This window comes from Hoplias malabaricus, chromosome 16, assembly GCF_029633855.1.
Source record: "Hoplias malabaricus isolate fHopMal1 chromosome 16, fHopMal1.hap1, whole genome shotgun sequence".
Lineage (NCBI taxonomy): Eukaryota > Metazoa > Chordata > Actinopteri > Characiformes > Erythrinidae > Hoplias > Hoplias malabaricus.
The window spans coordinates 5,007,680-5,034,883 of NC_089815.1; the positions used below are offsets into that span (position 1 = coordinate 5,007,680).

A 27,204-nucleotide genomic window follows, 5' to 3' on the forward strand; every position below is an offset into this window, starting at 1 on the left:
AACCTAAAGGTGTGAAAGTACACAGTAAAGACGTCTCTTACCATCCTCGGGAAAAGGAGGCGCCTCCAGGAAGTGTCCTGAGACGGTTTTGGAGACCGATCCAAAGGGGTTGGTGGCCACCAGGGTGTAGTTTCCGTTGTCGTAGTGTGTGGGGTTCTCGAAGGTGAGGCACCCCTCTAAGAAGTCCTGGTACACGTCCATTTCCATGCGGATGTAGGGGTTCTTGATGTCTTGACCGTTGTAGAGCCAGTGCAGGGTGGGTTGAGGAAAGCCCCGGACGATGAACTCGATGCAGGTGTGGTGTCTGCGCTCAGGCTCCTTCAGCATCAGGATCACTGGAGGAACTGAGAGAAAACCAGAGAAGGCTTCTGTTACGGAAAAACTGAAAACATGTCTCACCAAAAACACAGAAGCTGGAATTACGGCAACGTTTGGACACTAAATAATTTAATACTTTCGAAAATTGACATTTGTCTTGATTGATTGACTGGTGTTCTGTCCACAGCGTGTTACTGTGTGGCACCCAATGATTCTGGACCCACCGTGACCCTGAATAGGATGAAGAGCCTAGAGAAAGCCAGTGTACGAATGATGGATGGATGGATGGATGGATAAAAGAATGTTTTTGGTGATGTACTGTACCCCACCCTCCTGCGCTGTTAAAGTACAAGCGCTGCTAATCTGTCCTTCTTGAAATATGAGATGGGAAATGAATACCTCATGGTCTTATTGAATCTAGGTTGACATTAATATTCATTTCAAATTAATTTTGCATAATCAAATCAAATGTTAGGTGTAAGAGATTTTCTATGCAAAGAATGTCTCAGAATGGAGCTTTAATATGCAAATGTATTGATTATTAGTTCATGAGCTGAATCAAGTGCATCAGTCCTGGACTGAAAGAGGAAAATCAAGGCATTTCTCAGAGCACAAACAGACTACAGACCAGACTGAAGATACATGACTAGAGACAGAAGGCTCGGCAATCTCAAGAAAGTAACAAAAGCACTCAGATGACACTTCCCATGAATCCTGTATTCGTAAGGCTTTATATATTCATAAGCAGTTATAATAATGCCTGGCATAAGTGCTCTTAAGTAGCTACACTTACATGCTCCGCACATCTCATCTGAGTTCATGGAGTCATAAGGCGTTATAATACCTACCGGGCCGGGCCTAGAAGAGCATTTTCACTGACTCCTACATCCTAAATTTGGAACGGTTCGGCGTGGTTCCACCGACATCAACTGGTTTGCGAGCCACAAAAATGAGCTCCCAGCTGGAACCAAAGAACAGTAGGTTCTTCAGTGCGAAGCGTGGCTGAATAATAGGAAATAAGCCCGGAACACACTCTGTTTGTGTGTGTTTCTGGGGCTGTGTTTGCCGTGACGGCGGTGGTTAGTTCGCAAGCTCAGCAGGATGCCTCTGAACTCGGCAACATTTACACAGTATTCTATCTCAGAGAGAGAGGAGGACTGCTGAATTTGTCTTACTTTGTATGAGTGCATGTCTTTGTGGTGGGGAGACATTTTGTGGCGTTACAAAACTCTACAGAGCTGCCCACAGCCTCATTAAACTTCACGTGCTTTAACCTGTTACATTGAATAAATAAGTAGTCATAATTCTTAAAATCAACAAAATTGTTCTTGGTCTTCTTTGTTTTTTAATGGTAGATCATCTAGTATTTATCTTTAATTAAAACAAACAAGAAAAACAGCTGCCAGTGTTATGGTTTATGAACCAAACTTTCTGCATTAATTAGCTGCCCTCCATATTTTCTGTACAACACAATAACAGAATAAAAACCACATGTAAACAAAGACATTGATATGAAGCAGACCTTCCAATGACAAGGGGAGGTATTTTGGGCATTTCCTGTTTTTGAAATACCACAAACACCTCTGTGAAAATGGCTATAAGGCTAATAGCACACCAGCAATCGTCTCTTTGCTCTTGTAAGACTCGAATCATGTTACATTATAAAGACATAAAGTGCCGTGCATGTGATTATAACAGCTCATGAGCAACTATACACACGTATTTGGTGTCCCACATAACACCTTATTCATTTCTAATACAGGACTCATAAGATGTGCTACTTCCTATGACTCCTGCATTCATAGGTCATGTTTTGCCAGGCAATATCATGTATTTTCTGTGGTATATAAAGGATTATATGGCACCCATAATACACTACAATGCCTGGCCTAACATGGAGTGAAATATGGACTAGATAAAAAAAAAAAGGTTTTCTATTCCAGTGAGATTAATAAAAGCACCTTTTATAAAAACTTCAAAGGGAAGCCTGTTTAAAGTGAATATGCACCAGTGCACATTCCCAAATTAGGTCTCCGATGAAAAGCGGTTGTTAAATGTGAGAAGAAAAGCAGATCTTGTAATCTTGCTGTCACAGACTCTGCCTTGCTGCCCATTTTTCAAATGAAAGCGGCGCGAGAGCTCCTCTGCGTGAGAGTGCGCATTTGTTTGTCGTCCAAATGAGAGTGCGTCATAACTGTCAGACGCCCTCCCTCTCCCCCGAGTGATTTGTGCTTTGCTTTGGGTGATGAACGCTGATGATAGATATGTCCCTCCTATCGAGCTGGGGTCCACACTCTCTCTGGCTCCGTCTGTGTGTCTCTCTCTCTCTCTCTCTCTCACTCACACACACACACACACACACTTCCCACCCTTAGTCCAAACAGATGACGTGTGTTTAGGAATCAGCATGCTACTGCACCCTTCTCTCGCCATGCTCACCCTCACGACTACAGCAGGCCTGTTATTTACCATGGGGGGGGTGGGGTGGGGGGGGAAGACAGAGAGACAGAGAGAGAGAGAGAGAGAGAGAGAGTGTGAGTGTGGCGGCTAAGTGACAGAGAGGGAGAGACTGAGAGACACAGATCCTGTGATTGTGATCCAATCCTGTAACAAATCCTGAAATACACTACATGGCCAAAACTTTATAGACGCCCCATGTGAACTCTGTACCCAGACATTCAACTATGTATCTCCAGCTGCACAGGGGTCTAAGGCAATTGGACCATGCCCAGTGCCAAGTGTGGGCTAGAGGGGTGTAAAGAACCCCAGCGCTGGGCTTGGAAGAGCAGTAAACCTGGGTTCTCTGGGGTGATAGATCTCCATCCAGTATCTTAGGGAAGAGAAGGAGTGGTGTCTGTGATCCAGAACTAATCATCCAGCATCACTAGCTGACCTTACTAACGCTCTCGCGACTGAATGCCATCATATCCTCACAGCAGTGTTCCAACATCTAGTGTCTAGAGGCTGCTGCTGTCACTAAGGAAGGAAAACGTTTTTCAACGTCTTTTCAATATTGGGAATAATTCATTTTGGCCCACAACTTCTCTTCAAAACTGGTCTAAATCTGTTGATAACTATCGATATATAACTTCCATGCGCACATATATTCCTCATGAGCACACATTATAACATTCTGGTCCATCACCTGCCACACTTCCTCATATCACAACCATCACAACGACAAACGCAAGCAAAGAATCTCAGGTTCTACTTCCCGCGCCAGACACACATTCCCAGCACAACCGGAGTAATACGCTCCCATAGGGAAGGTCCTAATTAGCCCAGTCACTCGGATACCTCTGGGATCAAAGCTGTACAGCCTTGCAACATGTTACATAACGGCACACTTCGAGCAAACCTATCCACCGCTGCGCCGCGATCATTCTTTAACGAGGAAAACAGCAGCCCCCCCCTTGCCTTTCGCTGTCAACAAAACGGAACGTGCCAAACACCCCTCTCCAGGGCTGAGGCTGTCACTTTATTTCACTGTCAACATCGTCCATCAAAGCTCTGATTAAACACTATGCCGTCCTCCAACAACCAGGCTTAATTCACGAGCTAGATTAATGAGTAAAGCAACCATGGAAAATATACCACTGAATAAAATAATGAAAATTGTCTATTTCCGTCAAAAATATATATAAATATCAGGAAAAAAATGACTGTAAAAAATAGTGATTCATCTCTATGTCTCTGACTCATGAGCGATAGAAGTGTTGAAGCATTATTTCAGCCGCAGACGTTTACAACAAAAAAATTTTAAATATCTCTTTCAGAGAGAAAAAAATTGACAGAAACAAACAGATAAAACAGGCCTCAACTGTAATTAATTATAAACACTCATTTGTGTTGAAACAGCTCACACTTTCTACCAGGAACATAACACAAGAGATTTATATTCACTGCTCACGATTATCAAGGGCTACAACAACAAAACTTCTTCCAGTAAACACCATCTAAATAACCAAAACACAGATGAAACTGGCTTTAAATTCATCATCTTTTTATCCAAACTTTCCATCATTTCCATTATTTAAGGAAGACTGGTGCCAGAATGTTATAGCTGTACCACTTAAGGTGGAACGGGAAAACCGAATAAGAAGCTCGAGCAGCACAATGTAACGGCTGCCAGATTTAAAGTGGCGTAGCCAGCTCTATTATGAAGATTACATGTCAGATGTATGACAGGCTTTTATTTATTGTCTCCTTTTTGTATTTTTTATGTCCATTGTTTGCCTCATTATGTCTGGACTTGTGATTTCAGTTTCAGCCACAAGGTTTCTTTTAGTGAATTCAGGTTTGTGCTTTCAGCAATGAGAGTCAGTGGCCGCCATTACAAGACTGTTGGAGTATTAGTATCTAAAGTCACCCAGGACACTGGCTAGAGGAGTTAACCCCCACCCAGAAGTGGGCTGTAGTGCATTGTACAATGTGTTCTCCATGTTAGATCTCCATTCAACACTTATGTGAAGAGTTGGAGCGGTGTGTGTGATCCAGGAATAACCATCCAACATCAGTACAGACCTCTTTAATGTTCTCATGGCTGAATGTAATCAAATCTTGACAGCATTTGTCTACTATCTAGTCTAAGGCCTTTGTAGAAGAGTAGAATCTGTCTATAGGTCGATCCCTGTAATTAATTCCAATCTGTCATCTTTCTTTTCACCTCCGCAGCCTACTGAGCATTTTCAGTTGCACGTATTTAAAAAAAGCTCAGTGGTGTCGTCTCGCTAATTGGATCATCGGTTCATTTACCACCTTCTGTTCTATTTTTTTAAATGTGTCAATACATAGGATTAATGTGTACAGAAGAGCTCTACACGTTCCTTTGACCTGAAAACAAAGACACAGTGAGTGAGTGACAAGCCAGTCACATGAAGTTCTTCACATCTGAAAGTTAGAGTTACTTAAGCGTCGCCATTCAAACGATGCTCTGTTAGCCACAGCCCTGTCATGTGTTTTAACGATTCCCGATTCCTTGTGTCTGTGTTTGTTTACGATTCAAGGTCTGTTTTTTTTTTTTTTTCACAGGTGTCTGTGCTGCTAGCGTTCTCACTCCAAGGCTTTTGTCCCAAGTCTGTTAGTTTTCCTTGTTTTCTCCTTCATGTATTTTATTTTTGTTTTTGCTTCTGTCTGTTTCTTGATGATGCTGAAGCTTTTCAATCCACTTATTTTTTAGTTTATATGTATTGATTTTTTTAATGGTTTATTCTTAATTATTATTGATTTTGTCTGTTTTTCCTTTTCTGTGTAATGTCTCTGTACGCTTCTGTATTATTTTACGTATGCCTCCTGTGTACTTTCTACGTATAACTTCTATAGCAGCTACTTTTAGGTTCTCGAGGCTCTTGTGTTTGTTGGTATTTCTCAGTCTCTGAGTCTGATCCCCACTGTACTGGTTTCTACAGTGGGTCTGCGTCTGATCCTCACTGTACTGGGTTCTACACTGGGTCTGTGTCTGATCCTCAATGTACTGGATTCTACATTGGGCCTGAGTCTGATCCTTACTGTACTGTGTTCAACACTGTGTCTGAGTCTGATCCTGATCCTCACTGTACTGGGTTCTACACTGTGTCTGAGTCTGATCCCCACTGTACTGGGTTCTACACTGTGTCTGAGTCTGATCCCCACTGTACTGGGTTCTACACTGTGTCTGAGTCTGATCCTCACTGTACTGGGTTCTACACTGTGTCTGAGTCTGATCCCCACTGTACTGGGTTCTACACTGTGTCTGAGTCTGATCCTCACTGTACTGTGTTCAACACTGGGTCTGAGTCTGATCCTGATCCTCACTGTACTGGGTTCTACACTGTGTCTGAGTCTGATCCCCACTGTACTGGATTCTACATTGGGTCTGAGTCTGATCCTCACTGTACGGGATTCTACAGTGGGCCTGAGTCTGATCCTCACTGTACTGGGTTCTACACTGTGTCTGAGTCTGATCCCCACTGTACTGGGTTCTACACTGTGTCTGAGTCTGATCCTCACTGTACTGGGTTCTACACTGTGTCTGAGTCTGATCCTCACTGTACTGTGTTCAACACTGTGTCTGAGTCTGATCCTGATCCTCACTGTACTGGGTTCTACACTGTGTCTGAGTCTGATCCCCACTGTACTGGGTTCTACACTGTGTCTGAGTCTGATCCTCACTGTACTGGGTTCTACACTGTGTCTGAGTCTGATCCTCACTGTACTGTGTTCAACACTGGGTCTGAGTCTGATCCTCACTGTACTGTGTTCAACACTGGGTCTGAGTCTGATCCTGATCCTCACTGTACTGGGTTCTACACTGTGTCTGAGTCTGATCCCCACTGTACTGGATTCTACATTGGGTCTGAGTCTGATCCTCACTGTACTGTGTTCAACACTGGGTCTGAGTCTGATCCTGATCCTCACTGTACTGGGTTCTACACTGTGTCTGAGTCTGATCCCCACTGTACTGGATTCTACATTGGGTCTGAGTCTGATCCTCACTGTACGGGATTCTACAGTGGGCCTGAGTCTGATCCTCACTGTACTGGGTTCTACACTGGGTCTGAGTCTGATCCCCACTGTACTGGGTTCTACACTGTGTCTGAGTCTGATCCCAACTGTACTGGGTTCTACACTGTGTCTGAGTCTGATCCTCACTGTACTGTGTTCAACACTGGGTCTGAGTCTGATCCTGATCCTCACTGTACTGGGTTCTACACTGTGTCTGAGTCTGATCCCCACTGTACTGGGTTCTACACTGTGTCTGAGACTGATCCCCACTGAACTGGGTTCTACACTGTGTCTGTGTCTGATCCTCACTGTACTGTGTTCAACACTGGGTCTGAGTCTGATCCTCACTGTACTGGGTTCTACAATGGGTCCGAGTCTGATCCTCACTGTGATTTATCCAAATCAGAATATAATAATTAATCCATTAATCCATAATGAAAATAACTGTTAACATCTTAACATTGTTAACATGTAACAACACAATAAACATCTACAAAACAGCTACACATCACTCGACAGAGATGGCACTGATGTCCTAGAATGCACTGACTTTGAATTTGCAAATACGTCAAACAGCCAACCGCCTGCTAGGTTCCCATCGAGTTTAAACAGGAATAAAAATCGTAAGCATCATGAAGTTCACATGAGAGCCCTCACTGAGCCGCACCAACAAATAACTACATTACTCATGTGAAAACGCTGTCGAAGCCATTGCCAGTGAACAGAGATGACGTCCCTGGACTGAGAAGGTGTCAGGATACATGGGATAAGTGTGCGCACAGAGTTACAGAACCCAGCGGAAAGAGAGAGTCTGACTGGTGGAATTCACCGTGATCGCCAGAAAAAGCGAGCTGACAGCGGCAGGATGACTAACGGCCTGACACTACCTTGTTATGACTCAAACGCTTCAGTGTAAATATCTCTGCTGCCGCTAAAGATTGGACGCCTCTTCCTGCTGGAGACTTTGGCAATATTGTTGATTCCGGCTCTGAAGGAAGCCATCGTAGCAGCGTTGCATCATCATAACGGTTTCAAGACCGGATCCCCATCGCGGCTCTTCGATCGAGGCTCTCTTTTCCTGCACTATGCCTCTGCTCTCTGTCGGCCACTGGCTGGGATGACTCAATAGCCCCCGAATGTATGCAATTATGCAGCTGCCTGTCACAACAACTGACTCCTGAGCCTGTGCTGTAATCTCAAACAGCAGCCAGCAGCTTCAAAGCCATCTTCAGCGGTGAGGTGATGTGTGGAAGTAAAGCATGTCTCAATCACCCAGAATCAATCAATAGCACAGAACGCTCCTCAAATTGCTCAGATATTTACACGAGTCAGACACATTGTTAAAGTCTACACTACTGTGTGTGTTAGTTACTTCCAGACAGCTCATCATGTGCAAGTTTTCTTTTGTTCTACAGCATCAAAAACTACTTATTTCCAGATGTGAAGACTGCTCTGGGGTTTGTTTAATTAAGAACTGTGCTCTCCCCCCTGTGTAAACAGCCCTGTTCAGAAAGGCCACATTCAGCGCCTGTTCCTTTAAATGATAATGAGCCGCTCGCTGTTCACCCCGACCCCGAGTGCACAGCAGTGAAGAGCGAGGAGCACTGGTTTTTTAACCGTTTCCGCTCAGTTCTCACTGTACCTTTTTTACTGTCTGTTTTTGTCACATAAACAAAAATAAAGTGTTGTGATTGAACAGACTCAGATGAGGGGCGGGTCGCGGTGGGTCCAGAGCCTACCTGGAATCATTGGGCGCAAGGCAGGAATACACCATGGAGGGGGCGCCAGTCACAGGGAGAACACACCGCACTCCTCACAGACAGTCACCCGGTGGAAACCCACGCAGACACTGGGAGAACACACCACATTCCTCACAGACAGACACCCGGAGGAAACCCACGCAGACACGGGGAGAACACACCACACTCCTCACAGACAGACACCCGGAGGAAACCCACGCAGACACTACTCACAGACAGTCACCCGGAGGACACGCACGCAGACACAGGGAGAACACACCACACTCCTCACAGACAGTCATCCGGAGGAAACCCACGCAGACACAGGGAGAACACACCGCACTCCTCACAGACAGTCACCCGGAGGAAACCCACGCAGACACAGGGAGAACACACCACACTCCTCACAGACAGACACCCGGAGGAAACCCACGCAGACACGGGGAGAACACACCACACTCCTCACAGACAGTCACCCGGAGGAAACCCACGCAGACACTACTCACAGACAGTCACCCGGAGGAAACCCACGCGGACACAGGGAGAACACACCACACTCCTCACAGACAGTCACCCGGAGGAAACCCACGCAGACACTACTCACAGACAGTCACCCGGAGGAAACCCACGCAGACACAGAGAGAACACACCACACTCCTCACAGACAGTCACCCGGAGGAAACCCACGCAGACACAGGGAGAACACACCACACTCCTCACAGACAGTCACCCGGAGGAAACCCACGCAGACACAGAGAGAACACACCACACTCCTCACAGACAGTCACCCGGAGGAAACCCACGCAGACACAGAGAGAACACACCACACTCCTCACAGACAGTCACCCGGAGCGGGAATCGAACCCACAACCTCCAGGCCGTGTGACTGCGACACCTACCTGCTGCTCCACCGTGCCGCCCCGTCCACTTTAATGTGCCAGCCATTTCCAAACAAATCTGAAGAGCTACTCAGCCACTGTCCTCCTGTATCTGGACTCTCTCGCTCAGAGCTTCACGGCTGATGCCCATTCTGTTAATACGTGTCTGCTCAGTTAATATAAATTTAACCGACTAAATGAAAGGGGCTTACATTGCACGGCCAGCTGGAGTGATAAATTGGTCATCCCCACCATGTTCTCCGAGATGCAGGTCAGTACGAAGCCGTTGTCGTCCCGACTCACGTTGAAAAGCGCGAGGTTGATGGAGTGGATGTTTGGCCAATAGACAGTCGACTAGAAGGAAAGAAGAGTATGACATGTTCAATAATGAATATGCACAAGCATTTAAGAGCACGCAGCATGTGACTGCCGTTCACCTGATGTGTGTTGACAGAGTGAAGTCCACCCACGGCCCAGTCCACTTCGGGCAGCGGAGATCCTGAACCGTTGCAGCAGACCGTGATGTTGTCCCCCTCCATCACCGTCAGATTACCGTGAGTTACACTGATATCCGGGAGGTCTGCGCCAGAGGGAAGAAAAGCTCAAGCTCAGTGTTTCATTAAACAAAAAGGAAATGATGGTAAAGAAAAAGATGAAGGTTCAGTTGGGAGTGTTGTCTAACCCCTCGAGCTGGATGGAGAGATCATCCACCTGAGGTCTAAAGAATCATGGCGTGGACCACAGCGGGACACTGAGGCACATACTCCTTGTGTCCTTTCAGAGCTTCCATTCAACCCACTGTGATTCATTCCCTTAGTTTTGAAACATTGCATAACATTCAGTTTTAAAAGAATCATTATTAATGTCATTATAATAATAATAATGTCAATTGATAAACTATCCTTTACTACCTCTATTCCACAAGTGAAGACATGGAAAACGGGTCTTCATAAAACCTCTGTGACCTGCTTTGGCCAAAATACCACAAGGACCCAACACCACAACAGTGTTCGTCCCCCTGTCTAAACAGCCTTGTTCAGAACAGCCACTTTCAGCGTCTGAAATGATGACGAGCCACTCGCTGTTCACCCCCGACCCGAGCGCACAGCAGGTAAGAGCAAGGAGCAGAAGCTCTGGTTCTTAGCCGTTTTTGCTCAGTTCTCTTTCTTCTCCGTTCTCACTCAGTTTAACCTCATCATTGCTCTCTCACATTGTGCAGCTCTGTGTAGATCTATGTAGCTAAATTAGAATGCCTAGTTTTATCCCACGTCTTCTTACGCGGTCTTGTTTCACGGTGTGCGCGCTGGTGGGCTCCAGAGCCTCAAATTAATGTGCACAGGCACTGCACAAGTGATGCATTCCTAATATTTGACTTTTAAAATATTTAGTGGAATATAAAGTGGTCAATTTTGTTCCAGCGTTCCGCGAAGCCTGACAGACCTCACCGCAGCCTTCATTTGTGGGCAGAACATTGAAGGTCCATTAGGGTCAGAATATTCTGTCTGAATATTCACATGTTTTGGAAACTGAATTCCAGATCTCTCGGTTTGGCTTACTGCATCGGGCGCATTTTACGCTCCAGCTTCCAGAAGCGTAGAAATGCATCATTGTGAGGATCAGCTGGATTTTAGAAGTGTTTACAAAGAGTCTGTACCACAGTGAGCGATGCTCATGGCCCGCAGGCGGATCTTATAGGCTCCGTTCTTGCAGTAGAGCTGCTGGGTGTTTAAGCCTGCTTCTCCTCTCTGCTGCCACAGCTGGATCCAGCGAATTTCACAGCCACAGTTAAACACAATCCCCTCCAGCCTCCTGGACACAGACACACAAGACACAACATGCAGTTAAATATCATATTATAACAGATCCAGAACACTGATCCTCCAATGAAACTGCAGATAATACTCCGTCTGTACTGAGGAACGTGTGTGGAATGATGAACAGGGCTGTGCCTTGAGTAGCACAGTGGATAACACCACTGTCCTCTGCATGGCAACACCAGGGTTCAGCTTCTGGACATGTATTTATTTAGAGTAGCGTTCACATGACGGACCGTCCACATCCAGACTTGAGTTTCACATATGATCAGATTCCTTTGAGTCTGAGACACTGAGACTGGGTCACTTCGAAGTGAAGCGGCTCTCGACTCTTGGACTTGAGCCTCGTAATCTCCTTGTGTTTGACTGATTGCTCAGAGAGGTCGTGAGTTCATTATATGTCTGTATTGTCATCTTGAGATCACTGAAAAATTAAGCCCTTTACTCAAGACATTTGTCGCAGTACCACCAGGGTTCCAGGAACGAGAAAATACATTTGGGAGAAAACCGTAAAAAATGAACCTAAATAAGTGCAATTCAGACACATTTAAGATCAGAAATGAACTAATAATGATAATAACATTACGGTTTGGGTTTGTAAGTGTGCAGGTGTTTTATTATTTACATTTAAATGGATGTGAAATTTACTGCAAACACAGTTTTATTTCTTTCTTAACTAAATTCTGTTGAATAATTTTATAAAATTCAGACACAGGCCAATGGAGTTAGAGCGGCACGGTGGTGCAGCAGGTAGGTGTTGCAGCTCCAGGGGCTTGGAGATTGTGGGTTTGATTCCCACTCCGGGTGACTGTCTGTGAGGAGTGTGGTGTGTTCTCTCTGTGTCTGTGTGGGTTTCCTCCGGGTGACTGTCTGTGAGGAGTGTGGTGTGTTCTCTCTGTGTCTGTGTGGGTTTCCTCCGGGTGACTGTCTGTGAGGAGTGAGAAGTGTTCTCTCTGTGTCCGCGTGGGTTTCCTCCGGGTGCTCCGGTTTTCTCCCACAGTCCAAAAACACACGTTGGTAGGTTGATTGGCGACTCAAAAGTGTCTGTAGGTGTGAGTGTGTGAGTGTCTGTGTTGCCCTGTAAAGGACTGGCCCCCCCTCCAGGGTGTATTCCTGCCTTGCACCCAATGATTCCAGGTAGGCTCTGGACCCACCGCGACCCTGAATTGAATAAGCGGTTATAGATAATAAATGAATGAATGAATGAATGAATGATGATAGTGTGCTTGGACTGCACTGCTTTGACTTCTCCCAGTAATTTTAAGCTGTTGCACCCGGGCCCTAGGAGCACCTGTCTGTCAGGTTTACCCCCAGTGACCCCTGTGCTACTTCTCTATCGTGTTTTTCTTTTTTTTTTTCCATGTGGAGGTATGTGTTTTTCCTTGCACAGTGACTAACTAATGACCTCCTGCCCTCTCTGGGCTTCTGTAGCCCTTGTGTGTTGCTTGTTCCCCAGTGTGTCTCCGAGCAGGTTCAGATGTTATAGAGCGGTACAGAGAAGTGACGGGAAAGAATGCTTACGATAGCTTGGGGTGTTTAGAGGTTGGAGAAACAAATGTGAAGAGCAGGCCGGCCGTGTGTATGAAAGGAAGGGTCTGGTGATCCTCGGTTAATTCAGGACCCTGTTACATAATTACAATATTACATTACAGATAACAGGACTGCAAGACATAAATATTTCCATAATTGCCTGACAACTAAATTACACAGTAACTGTCCTGAGCTGCATGATAATACGCAGCGTGCTCTTGCGTCGTCCCCAATTTCTCCCATACGACAAAATAAGAGTCATTTCCTAAAGAGCACATTGAGCAAATAAACAAGTATCGGAGACTCATTATACAACTGCACTTACTGACCCAGTCATGATTAGCGCCACAATAGCAGGACTCTGCCCGTGCAACGCAGGCGGCGGCAATCGCAGACGCAGAAGCACTGGAGATCATTATACAGCGTCTTTCATCTCAGCGTGACACTTTCCTCCCATAATCTGAACGCTCGGGACGGAGAACACGCTACATTACAGTGCGTTTCCAAGCCCTTCAGTGGTTTGCAAATCCTTCCCAGCAATCGGAAGCATCCCACATGCTGAACTCAACCCACCGCTGCTGTCAGAAGCAATCAGTTTTTGATCAACACACCCATCTTATGATTTCTTCATCTTTCTCAGAAATGATCAGGCCACCTGACTAAAGCTTATTACATCCAGCTTGTTAAGTGGGATTAATTAATGACCAGAATGAGGTTCTTGCCATATTGGTATTCAGCTAAATCTCTGGCAGCTGGTGGGAACTGGAAGGACCAAACGTACACTGCTACACTGACTAGACCGGACAACAAAGGGGAACCCAAATTAATGGATAATATCTCAATTACTTCATTTTAAATACAAATGAAAACGTCTGGTTATTGACAGGTTTTCTGATGGTTTTCACAGCGAAGCCCTAGCCTTGACATCTATTTATGGCTTTGTTTTTTTAGAGTTTAATGGAAAATTACAATAAATTGTTGACTACTAATTGCAGTAATTGAGAGTTATTACACATACACACTGTAATAAACCTAACTGGCATTGCTTTCCGTGCTACACCTGAATAATACGCCTTGGGATATAAAAGCAAATGGTGTTAAAGAGTTATTAACTTTATTATTTTTGAGAATTCAATTCTGAAGTGATTTCCCACTTTTACACTGACTTTCCCAATCCTTCAGTGCTCATAGACTTGGAGGGAGAAGACTGAACATGACTCCTCAGGTGAAGACAGGCACCACTGGCTTTGAAACAGCTGCCAACACAACAAACTCAACACACTCAGAGGAGAAAACTAACCTCTCATTGGAGCTATATATATATATATATATAGACTTTTCAAAGGGGCCGGCACGGTGGTGCAGGAGGTAGGTGTCGCACTCACACAGCTCCAGGGACCTGGAGGTTGTGGGTTCGATTCCTGCTCCGGGTGACTGTCTGTGAGGAGTGTGGTGTGTTCTCTCTGTGTCTGCGTGGGTTTCCTCCGGGTGACTGTCTGTGAGGAATGTGGTGTGTTCTCTCTGTGTCTGCGTGGGTTTCCTCCGGGTGACTGTCTGTGAGGAGTGTGGTGTGTTCTCTCTGTGTCTGCATGGGTTTCCTCCGGGTGACTGTCTGTGAGGAGTGTGGTGTGTTCTCCCTGTGTCTGTGTGAGTTTCCTCCGGGTGATTGTCTGTGAGGAGTGTTTTGTGTTCTCTCGGTAGGTGTGAGTGTGTTAGTGAATGTGTGTGTTGCCCTGTGAAGGACTGGTGCCCCCTCCAGGGTGTATTCCTGCCTTGCGCCCAATGATTCCACCGCGACCCTGAACTGGATAAGGGTTACAGATAATGGATGGATGGATGGATGGATGGACTTTTCCAAAGGCTTCATGTATTAAAGCCTTTTGGACTCAGCTGATGTTTCTTTTGTTCAGGTAACTTAATAATATTTCTGACTCTGATTAACAATGAAAAATGTAAATCACTCTGTCGTTATCCTATTCAGCAGTGCCAGATCAGTGCTTGAAACCCCCACAGTCTACTTGGAAATAATGGAGTTCTGGGAATGGAGAAGTCTCTATCCCTCCTCTAAGGGCCAGGGAGCGGCTCGGAGAAGAACAGGCTGAGACACAACGGCCGAAGGCCTTAAATGAACCCAGCTTTCAACAATACAAGGTCCTCTAAGGACAACAATGTGTCATGCTTCGGACCCAGGAATAGAACAACTGCAGTGAATGACATGTCGCGGTGGGCAGGACCTATTTTTCTCAAGACCAGTTTGGCAGCGTTCCCAAGAATAGACACAGAAGAGCATCACTAAGGAGTGATCCCCGTGGCAGTGGTTCAGGGCCAGGCTAGTGATTCAGACCACTGGCAATAACGTTATAATTTTACTCACAGATATCCCTCACTAATGTATAGAGTACGGTGCAACAGTCAGAGATCACTTTCATTATCAAATTAATCCCAACCGCACCTTGATTCAGAAAAGGTCTCCAACTTCTAAGACTGCGATTATACAACTTTCACAAGCTTTTTCAATACGTGCGGAGAAAAGGAAATAGACACAAAAGAATACAACTGTTAATCAATCAATGGCTTCAACATCGCTGAGTGTGTGTGAGATTTCTGGGACCGTGAGAAACAGAAAGAGCAACCAACTAACAAGACTGGCCTTTTGAGGAGTGGAATATTGTTCTGTTAAAACTGACTGTCTGTGAGGATTGTGATGTGTTCTCCCTGTGTCTGCGTGGGTTTCCTCCGGGTGACTGTCTGTGAGGAGTGTGGTGTGTTCTCCCTGTGTCTGCGTGGGTTTCCTCCGGGTGACTGTCTGTGAGGAGTGTGGTGTGTTCTCCCTGTGTCTGTGTGGGTTTCCTCTGGGTGACTTTCTGTGAGGAGTGTGGTGCGTTCTCCCTGTGTCTGCGTGGGTTTCCTCCGGGTGACTGTGAGGAGTGTGGTGTGTTCTCCCTGTGTCTGCGTGGGTTTCCTCCGGGTGACTTTCTGTGAGGAGTGTGGTGTGTTCTCCCTGTGTCTGCGTGGGTTTCCTCCGGGTGACTGTCTTTGAGGAGTGTGGTGTGTTCTCCCTGTCTCTGCGTGGGTTTCCTCCAGGTGACTGTCTTTGAGGAGTGTGGTGTGTTCTCCCTGTGTCTGCGTGGGTTTCCTCCGGGTGACTGTCTGTGAGGAGTGTGGTGTGTTCTCCCTGTGTCTGCGTGGGTTTCCTCCGGGTGACTTTCTGTGAGGAGTGTGGTGTGTTCTCCCTGTCTCTGCGTGGGTTTCCTCCGGGTGACTGTCTGTGAGGAGTGTGGTGTGTTCTACCTGTGTCTGCGTGGGTTTCCTCCGGGTGACTGTCTGTGAGGAGTGTGGTGTGTTCTACCTGTGTCTGCGTGGGTTTCCTCCGGGTGACTGTCTGTGAGGAGTGTGGTGTGTTCTCCCTGTCTCTGCGTGGGTTTCCTCCGGGTGACTGTCTGTGAGGAGTGTGGTGTGTTCTCCGTGTGTCTGCATGGGTTTCCTCCGGGTGACTGTCTGTGAGCAGTGTGGTGTGTTCTCTCTGTATCTGTGTGGGTTTCCTCTGGGTGACTGTCTGTGAGGAGTGTGGTGTGTTCTCCCTGTGACGTTTTGAGGAGTAGAAAAAATGTTGTTTTGTTAAAACTGAAAAAATAAGCTATGTGAAGTATTAAATATTTTTTTTACCACTTGAATTTGAGAAATCAATGTTTTCAAGAAATTAAATAAGCGTAATGTCGGATGGACAGTACTCTATGTCCAGTAGCTCAAAGCAGTACAACTGACCATATCCTTCCCATATATTTATTTCCTTAATTTGTTTATGTATGTCTCCAAACTCTCAAACGCATCATCTCCTCTACTTTCTGAGGACTGTGACTCAGTGCTTGGACCGATTATGGCAGGCCTGAATATTCTGATGACTGCTTAAGCCATTACGTAACTTCATCAAATCCCCGAGACGTTAAGGTGGAGATGGCCCGGGAGAGCTGAGGAGCGACGGGGTCTCTTCTGCTGGAGGAGATAAAGAGGAGGAGTGCAGGTGGGCACTTTATCAGCCATTCTCACGCTGAGCGCCACTGAAATAATTACAAACAAACTGCAACACCCACCTGGTAAATAAGCCTAATTCACCGTGACTGACGACTTTCCCGTCTCAGGTGAAGTACGGAACTGCTACTTCAACATCACATGTCTGAGAGGAACCAAAAACCCTACCTGGGCGATTTTAAACAGACCGAGGGAACACAAGCTACTTTCGCTGCTTTTAACCAACTACAAACACACACCTCCGTCCAGACACCTGCTCATCTATTTGTTCCAAAATCAGGGGTAATAATAGACAACTGTCCCTCCCCTCCCCCGTCCCGCTGTGACAGCCTCTACTCTTCTTTCCACTCGATGATAGGACACTGCTTTCATGACTTGCCTGAGTTCAGCCACAAGAGCACCACTGAGGCGAGGGACTGGTGCAGGATGATCACTCCAACTCATCCCAAAGCTGCTCAGAGGGGTACCGTCCCTCAAATACAGTCGTAACTCATCCCAAAGGTCTTTGACAGAGTTCAGTCACAACTCTGAATCCCACAAGGTGTTCAAAAGAGCGTCCTCACTCCGGCACAGCCACGTGTAAAAACCCACCCCGGACGTGTTCGGCTGAGCTTAAGTTCATCCCAGATGTGTTTAATGGAGCTTCAGCACTCCAAATAATTCCAACGAGCTTATTTACAGAGTCTCATCGCATCCCAGTGGTGCTCCGTTCCGCTTCAACTCACTCCAAAACTGTTCAGTGGAGCTTTATCGCAACCCAGAACTGTTCATTCATTCCTTCCTTCATTCAGTCATTTAAAGTAACAGCTTCATACTGATGAGGGTCATGGTGGGTCTGGAGCCTGGAATCACTGGGCACAAGGCAGGAACACACCCTGGCCATTACAGGGCATCACACGCTCACCCAGTCACTCACAAACTCACACCTGTGGACAGTTTCACACGCTCACCCAGTCACTCACAAACTCACACCTGTGGACAGTTTCACACGCTCACCCAGTCACTCACAAACTCACACCTGTGGACAGTTTCACACACTCACCCAGTCACTCACACACTCACCCAGTCACTCACAAACTCACACCTGTGAACAGTTTCACACACTCACCCAGTCACTCACAAACTCACACCTGTGGACAGTTTCACACACTCACCCAGTCACTCACACACACTCACCTGTGGACAGTTTCACACACTCACCCAGTCACTCACACACTCACACCTGTGGACAGTTTCACACACTCACCCAGTCACTCACACACTCACACCTGTGAACAGTTTCACACACTCACCCAGTCACTCACACACTCACACCTGTGGACAGTTTCACACACTCACCCAGTCACTCACACACTCACCCAGTCACTCACACCTGTGGACAGTTTCACACACTCACCCAGTCACTCACACACTCACCCAGTCACTCACACACTCACACCTGTGGACAGTTTCACACACTCACCCAGTCACTCACACACTCACACCTGTGGACAGTTTCACACACTCACCCAGTCCCTCACAAACTCACACCTGTGGACAGTTTCACACACTCACCCAGTCGCTCACACACTCACCCAGTCACTCACACACTCATACCTGTGGGCAGTTTCACACACTCACCCAGTCACTCACACCTGTGGACAGTTTCACACACTCACCCAGCCACTCACACCTGTGGACAGTTTCACATACTCACCCAGTCACTCACACACTCACACCTGTGGACAGTTTCACACACTCACCCTGTCACTCACACTCACACCTGTGGACAGTTTCACACACTCACCCAGTCACTCACACACTCACACCTCTGGACAGTTTCACACACTCACCCAGTCACTCACACACTCACACCTGTGGACAGTTTCACACACTCACCCAGCCACACACACACACTCACACACCTGTGGACAGTTTCACACACTCACCCAGTCACTCACACACTCACACCTCTGGACAGTTTCACACACTCACCCAGTCACTCACACACTCACACCTGTGGACAGTTTCACACACTCACCCAGTCACTCACACACTCACACCTGTGGACAGTTTCACACACTCACCCAGCCACACACACACACTCACACACCTGTGGACAGTTTCACACACTCACCCAGTCACTCACACACTCACACCTCTGGACAGTTTCACACACTCACCCTGTCACTCACACACTCACACCTGTGGACAGTTTCACACACTCACCCTGTCACTCACACTCACACCTGTGGACAGTTTCACACACTCACCCAGTCACTCACACACTCACACCTCTGGACAGTTTCACACACTCACCCAGTCACTCACACACTCACACCTGTGGACAGTTTCACACACTCACCCAGCCACACACACACACTCACACACCTGTGGACAGTTTCACACACTCACCCAGTCACTCACACACTCACACCTCTGGACAGTTTCACACACTCACCCTGTCACTCACACACTCACACCTGTGGACAGTTTCACACACTCACCCAGTCACTCACACACTCACACCTGTGGACAGTTTCACACACTCACCCTGTCACTCACACTCACACCTGTGGACAGTTTCACACACTCACCCAGTCACTCACACACTCACACCTCTGGACAGTTTCACACACTCACCCAGTCACTCACACACTCACACCTGTGGACAGTTTCACACACTCACCCAGTCACTCACACACGTGGACATGTGACCCAAGAAAAGAATCCCACCCTGGCACAGCTTCATTACTTTATGGTTGTTGATGGAGCTCCCACTATTTCAAATGTCATCTTTACAGAGCCTTTAATGACCCCAAAGTTCTTCAGTAGAGATCCAACTCATTCCAAAGCTTTTATCCCAACGCATCCTAAAGCAGTGTGCTGGGGCGTCCTCGCTTTATTATCCCCGACAGTGGGTGCCCCTAAAAAAGCAGAGCCCCCTGAGCACGACTTGCAGCTGGACACATTAGGACACAGTGTGTGAAGAACCAACAAACAGATCGAAGTCGGACAAACAGAATGAACCCATCATTAGGGGGCGACGATGTGTCACTGAGGGTTCACCCTGGAGGGCACACGCCTTTAAGATGGGAAGTGTCAAACTGTCAAGAGCCGGGTTGTTTTACTAATTCCAGCGTGGTACGATGACAACACGGCCTCCCTCGATGATCAATGAACAAACTCATCACTTTATGTACACACAGACTGCTCAAATATTCATGACAAACAAGAAAATGAGGTCAGGCTCCCAGCAGACAAAACCAATACATTTCACTGCCATGTCTTAATTAACCAGCACAAATGAGTCGGCTGCTTACGGCTTTGCAGCAGAGCCCCGACGTTCAGTCTCTACCAGTGTGTTGCTGCGACATAAACACAGACTCATATGCGGTGATGTGGTGGTGTGTGTATAACCAAATAAATTACCTGTGTTACAGTGAATATCCTTAATCACAGAGCAGTGAGAGAAACACAAATTAAACCGAAATCGTGTCTTGTACATCCATTTTGACTTGGTTTAATACTAAAGAAGTACAAAGATAAGAGTTATTTTATTTATATAGTGCTACACGGTAGTTTTCTCCCTGTGTCCGCGTGGGTTTCCTCCGGGTGACTGTCTGTGAGGAGTGTGGTGTGTTCTCTCTGTGTCTGTGTGGGTTTCCACCGGGTGATTGTCTGTGAGGAGTGTGGTGTGTTCTCTCTGTGTCGGCGTGGGTTTCCTCCGGGTGACTGTCTGTGAGGAGTGTGGTGTGTTCTCTCTGTGTCTGCGTGGGTTTCCTCCGGGTGACTGTCTCTGAGGAGTGTGGTGTGTTCTCCCTGTGTCTGTGTTGGTTTCCACCGGGTGACTGTCTGTGAGGAGTGTGGTGTGTTCTCCCTGTGTCTGTGTGGGTTTCCTCCAAGTGACTGTCTGTGAGGAGTGTGGTGTGTTCTCCCTGTGTCTGTGTGGGTTTCCACCGGGTGACTGTCTCTGAGGAGTGTGGTGTGTTCTCCCTGTGTCTGTGTTGGTTTCCACCGGGTGACTGTCTGTGAGGAGTGTGGTGTGTTCTCCCTGTGTCTGTGTGGGTTTCCTCCGGGTGACTGTCTGTGAGGAGTTGGTGTGTTCTCCCTGTGTCTGCGTGGGTTTCCTCCGGGTGCTCCGGTTTCCTCCCACAGTCCAAAAACACATGTTGGTAGGTGGATTGGCGACTCAAAAGTGTCCATAGGTGTGAGTGAATGTGAGATATACATTATAAGAGCTAAAAGACTAATATTTATATCCAAACTGCAGTTTGAAAAAGTGACCCGTTGTAGTACCTTTATTTTTTAAAAGCGTGAGTGAAAAAGCATCAATGACACTTTGCCAAAGAAGAATTCAATCGACAATTTAAAGGGGACTTAGTCTACCTTCTTTTCCACAAGTGAACACAGTTCTGAGAACTGTCTGTGACCTGCTTCGGCCAAAATACCACAAAGATCAAACCACACAGCAGCATTCTCCCCCCTGTTTAAACAGCACTTGGCCGCTTCAGCGTCTCTTCCTTTAAATGATAACGAGCCACTCACTGTTCACCCGACCGAGCGCAGAGCAGTGAGGAGCGGGGAGCAGAAGCTCTGGTTTTTAGCCATTTTCACTCTGTTCTCTTTTTTTATCCGTCACTCTGTTTTAAATAGCACTCCATGTGTAGGTTTCAGTCTGTTTAACCTCGTCTTTGAGCTGTGATTGGAGAGACTCAGACGAGGGGGTGGGGCTTGTTTATGTTTTCAGATTTAAGCGGCCCACTGACTGGGTGGTCTTGTTTCACAGTGTGTGGGCTGGTGGGCTCCAGAATCACACGTTAATGTTCACAGGCACAGAACATGGATAACTTTTGTGGTAAATTTTTCATAATCTGTCCCTTTTAAAAGCGATGTGTGGCTGCTGCGAACTGTGATTAACTGCACGCTTCAGAGCGCATATCATCATCAAATGTTTAAGAAGCAAATTACGACATGAAGACTGGTACAGTACAGGAATGTCCCAAACATTCAGCTCCCAAAAGCCACTCAGACCGAAGTCTTTGGCCCTGAACGACTATTAGGTGATTGTTGATGAAACACCTTCCTCTCCCAGTTTTTTGTGACATTCTACTGACGTCAAATTATACGCTGTATACATTTTTCAACCAACTTTTTCAGTCATTAATGTTTGTGAAAATCCACGACGGAAATAAACGACTATCCCAGCTTCTTTGGAAATGAGGTTTGTAGTTGAATGCTTCTTGAGCAGAGAAAATGGCTGCAACTGAGTACTGCTCGGGATAAAACATTAAGAACAGTCTGAAGCAATGCCTGTTGGAAAATGAATCACTGATTAATAAAAACCACCATTTTGTTCTCAGCAGTTCATTAATGTAGAGATTTCATTTAGACCCACGCCTGCTGCTTCATTTTTAATTAAAATCTGTCAATCGCTGAGGAACCACAGCAATGTGCGTCACATGATGCAGAGCGTCCTGACCTCAGGGTCCTGCTGAATGCTGCACGGGGTGTTAGACCAAATCTCAGGTTCACAAAGCCTGTCCAATCAGAAGCTTTCCCATGCGTCACACGGTGGCTGTGAACTAAAATAGACTAACCACGGCTAATCCCCCGTGCTGTTTGCACAAATAGCTGTTCTAAGTACAGGTTGTGAACCCAGTGCATCTCCAATCAGATTTAGATTCTTTAAATCAGTAACGTGAACACAGTGACGTGAAAACATGAAAAGGAGCAGGTGCCACTTACAGTTCAACCAGCTGCAGGTTCTGGAAGAGCTGCCAGGAAAGAGTGGTGAGCGGGTTCCTAGACAGGTTTCTGCAAAACAAAGACAAAACAATCAGCTACATCAGCATCAAGTAGGGGTCAGAAAACACTGTAAACACTGATAACATACATCTAACGATGTACGACTTCATACAGCACTCAGCAGAGGTCAGAGAACCCTCCTCATATATTTAAAGTCCACTAAGTTCAAAAGATAAGGCAAGAAGTTGTAACCGAGAAAAGGAAATAGGTACAAAAGAAGAAGAACATTTGCAAAGAACAGTACAAATAATCTGCTGGTGTTCTCAGAGCAATGAACTGACCGCCCCAGAGCCCTGACCTCAACACCATTCAATGTGTCTGGGATTAGTGGGACCTTGAGAAGCAGAAGATATGTTAAGTCGCCACTGTGTGTTCATGTACTGTCCCTTTAAAACCACGCTGCCAAGCTGTAGTCACGTGATTCTGCCCCCTATAGGCCACATGGAAAACCTAAACGCCGAGGCCGACCAAGAGACTCGAGCAGCTCTTACCAAACAAACACAGCGCCTGTCGTGTGGGCGTGCTGTGTTTGACTATAATTAAGACAACACTGAACAAAAATAACTCAAACGTAAACGCTGAGAAAAAAACAGCCAAAGTACAATCACACACCAAATATAAACAGTGCCCAATAAACAACAGAGGAACAAGCTCCCATTATCAATTATCAAACTTATCCCAGCTTTAAAACGGGAGCGTATTTACAGCACAAGCCTCGTCAGTAAACTGTGAGGGTCAAAAATAATCGTAATCAAGATAAAATGTACAATTAATCGTGATATTGATTTGCGCTCGTATCGCCCAGCGCTAGAGGAAATTAATTAAATGATGGACTGTCTGTGACTGGCACACAGCACTGTGTGTGATAGACCGGAGTGGAACGATACGAGGGGGATACACACAAACTGACCTCATGATTAGACACATCCACCTTGGCTCATCTTTTTTCCATAGAGTTTGTGTTAGTCACCCTCCAGCCTGTCATCAGCGGTCAGTTTGTGGGCTGATGTTGGCAGGATATTTTTGTTTGGCTCTCAACCCAGCAGTGACAAGGATGTGTGTAAACACTGCTGTGCATGACACACTCGTAGGAAAGGAGGACACGCTCTCGTGTCAATGTCACTGCTGTGCGGAGTATGGTCCACTACCCAAATAATATCTGTCCAGCAGTGGTCCTGCGGTGGTCTTTGTCTGATAATGGATGGAGCCGAGGTGGACGCCACATGTGCAGGAGCCGGTGGGCTGCAGTCTGTAATTGGATCTCTGAAGGACAGCTATAGGGTAGGTGTTTCTGATAAAATGGCCAATCGGTGCAGAGAGAAGGTCATAATGGACATAATGAGCTGGCAACTCTGAGTGACATCACTAATGATTAAATAATCACAAATAAATCAGCTATTTCTCATAATTTAATATATTTATATTATGTAAGCTATTGCTGCTTTAGAATTTACATGTAACACACACACACACACACACAAACATATAAGGACTAATAATTGATTAAAAATATAAGTAATTAATCATACAAAGAAACAGAGACATGTTATTTAATATATATTTCAGTAACAAAATTACTTCTGCTTTGTTAAAAAGAGTGAAATAAATGAAAAGTCTACAACTGTGGAGAAACGCAGTTCTGAACTCCAAGTTTTTAAGGTGGAACGGCATGTTTGAATGGAAAGAAATGACAGTTGCTTGTAGGTGGCTGAAGTGTAACGTGTCTGTAAGGTTTTATTCACTGTTTGAATCGCCACAGAAACCCATCTGTAACTCGAGTTGTTTAGTTTGTAGCACTGTCGCTAATGCAGTTAGCCGTCTACTGAGTTTGAAGACATTTCCACCTTAACTGATCCGAAACGAAACGTAAATTAATATTAGCCTCATTTGGAGCAGAAATAGAGCAATATCCTCATTTCAGTTCATATTTTTCAACTCTCTGTCTAAAATAATTCCAGATGCTTCTGCCTTGGGCAGAGAGAGCACCTAGCAGAGCGGACTGAGACTGTATGTTTTTTTTTTACTCAATAACAGACATTGGAGTTTCAAAAACACTTTGGACCAGTTTCTGTGAGGAGTGTGGTGTGTTCTCCCTGTGTCTGTGTGGGTTTCCTGAAGGGTAACTGTCTGTGAGGAGTGTGGTGTGTTCTCTCTGTGTCTGCGTGGGTTTCCTCCGGGTGACTGTCTGTGAGGAGTGTGGTGTGTTCTCCCTGTGTCTGCGTGGGTTTCCTCCTGGTGACTGTCTGTGAGGAGTGTGGTGTGTTCTCTCTGTGTCTGCGTGGGTTTCCTCCGGGTGACTGTCTGTGAGGAGTGTGGTGTGTTCTCTCTGTGTCTGCGTGGGTTTCCTCCGGGTGACTGTCTGTGAGGAGTGTGGTGTGTTCTCACTGTGTCTGCGTGGGTTTCCTCCGGGTGACTGTCTGTGAGGAGTGTGGTGTGTTCTCCCTGTGTCTGCGTGGGTTTCCTCCGGGTGACTGTCTGTGAGGAGTGTGGTGTGTTCTCCCTGTGTCTGCGTGGGTTTCCTCCGGGTGACCGTCTGTGAGGAGTGTGGTGTGTTCTCTCTGTGTCTGCGTGGGTTTCCTCCAGGTGACCGTCTGTGAGGAGTGTGGTGTGTTCTCTCTGTGTCTGCGTGGGTTTCCTCCGGGTGACTGTCTGTGAGGAGTGTGGTGTGTTCTCTCTGTGTCTGCGTGGGTTTCCTCCGGGTGACTGTCTGTGAGGAGTGTGGTGTGTTCTCTCTGTGTCTGCGTGGGTTTCCTCCAGGTGACTGTCTGTGAGGAGTTGGTGTGTTCTCCCTGTGTCTGCGTGGGTTTCCTCCTGGTGACTGTCTGTGAGGAGTGTGGTGTGTTCTCACTGTGTCTGTGTGGGTTTCCTCCGGGTGACTGTCTGTGAGGAGTGTGGTGTGTTCTCACTGTGTCTGTGTGGGTTTCCTCCGGGTGACTGTCTGTGAGGAGTTGGTGTGTTCTCCCTGTGTTTGCGTGGGTTTCCTCAGGGTGCTCCGGTTTCCTCCCACAGTCCAAAAACACACGTTATTTATTTATTTATTCTTTTTTTAACACACTTTTATATAAAGTGAGTTTCCTTTTCCAGGATCCTTTTTCTCACCATTTATCCTTATTATTACTGTTCCTTAAAAATACAGGCACACGATCATGTAATCGATATGAAAATAAGAAATGTTGCAGATCTTTTACATGTAAACCTTCTTCATCCACTGTAAAACATCACCAAGGTAATCACCACTGTACCATTCAGAGCTCTGACACTTTGAGCTTATTATTTGGCTATCGGCTAATTATGAAGTGACGGCTAACAGAGGTCAGGTGAGAGAAAGAAAAAGAGATGAGCCAAAAGGAAGAGACGGGTTGAGACAGAGAGATGAGTTGGAAGAAATACAAGAGCCCAGAGAAAGAGATGAGAGACAGAGATGAGCTGAGAAAAAGGGAACAAAGGGAACAGAAGCCCAGGACCTCAGAGTCCACAAATTCAAGAGGCAATGAAAGAGCGGAGGTTGTAAAAGCCAGACGAAGAGCTGGCCTGGGACTCGTAAATGGCTTCTAACCAGCAGTGGGGTCATGTTTTGTGGAAAGAGGGCATTAGAATCAATCTACGCCTTTTAGAGAAAGATGGACGTGGAGCGAGAGCGTGGACGCCGGACTAAAATAGATGCCTTTGTGTATATTTTGAGCGAAGCGTATAGGAACCGAAGCCCTGAAAGGAGGAGGTCGTCTGTGGAAAGAGCTGCGGTTCCTATATGGCTCCTTCAGAACACAGCAGAGTGTAAAAGCATATCTCTGGTTAAACGGCACGTCGTTGTTGCTGACATTTTTGACTTTAAGTGAAAACAGATGGAGGTCATTTACCAGCAACACACTTCTGCACTTATATAACGTCCAGCTGCTGAACACACTGGAAAAACACAGATCATCACATCTGTGGTGTGTAAATCGTATGGCACTCCTGGGTTTGTCCAGGGAGAGCTCCACACGCTTGGAGGGGAACACTAACACGGCCAATCCTGGCTAGCGCTTGTGTTATCGACTCAATCGCCCGGGTGAATGATCGCACACGGCCTGGGGGCGTCTGTGAACTCGAGCTGAACTTTGGTTGCCACGGTTTCATCCTGCAGATTGCTGAATTCCTATTGGTTGATCATTTGCATATATTTACTCTGACTCTGCCCACTTTGCATCACCAGCCACAGAAATTCACTCACTTTGCACATAAACCATGCTCTGTTTATTACCACAGCGTCCAGCACCACTGTCCTGATCAAGCTGAATAAGACAGGCCCCATTTTCAGCAAGGCATCGTGGTCTGAACAAATGTATTCCTATCTGAGGCTTGTAAGATGCAAATAAAACCCCAGCAGATAGCATCAATTAATCCTATTAAATACAGTACACGAAGATAAGCCGCTCCTTTGTCGCGCCGCACAATAAAACCACAGGCTTCTGACCTGCGCTACAGAAAAGGCAAATTCAAATGTGACCTTTCTGGTGAACTTCAAACTGCAGCACACTTCTGACGGTAAACTCTGCGCCGATGCAGCAAGGTGGAGCCGACGAACACCGCTGCTAACCCTTCCTATCGGTCCTGTATTCAAAACCCTGTAGAAGACATACATGACAC

At 46.4% G+C, this 27,204-nt stretch overlaps 1 protein-coding gene across 2 annotated transcripts in view; it reads right to left on the minus strand.

Annotated features, from left to right (window-relative positions):
• ntrk3b (neurotrophic tyrosine kinase, receptor, type 3b) overlaps positions 1 to 27,204 on the minus strand; it is a 143,374-nt gene that overhangs the window by 55,667 nt on the left and 60,503 nt on the right. For both annotated transcript variants that reach the window (XM_066647748.1, XM_066647747.1), the window contains exons 5-9: positions 22,519 to 22,587; positions 11,073 to 11,227; positions 9,856 to 9,998; positions 9,631 to 9,772; positions 42 to 344 (exon numbers count right to left, since the gene is read on the minus strand). In XM_066647748.1, the coding sequence (XP_066503845.1) occupies positions 42 to 344; positions 9,631 to 9,772; positions 9,856 to 9,998; positions 11,073 to 11,227; positions 22,519 to 22,587 (812 nt within the window). The remainder of the gene's footprint in view (positions 1 to 41; positions 345 to 9,630; positions 9,773 to 9,855; positions 9,999 to 11,072; positions 11,228 to 22,518; positions 22,588 to 27,204) is intronic.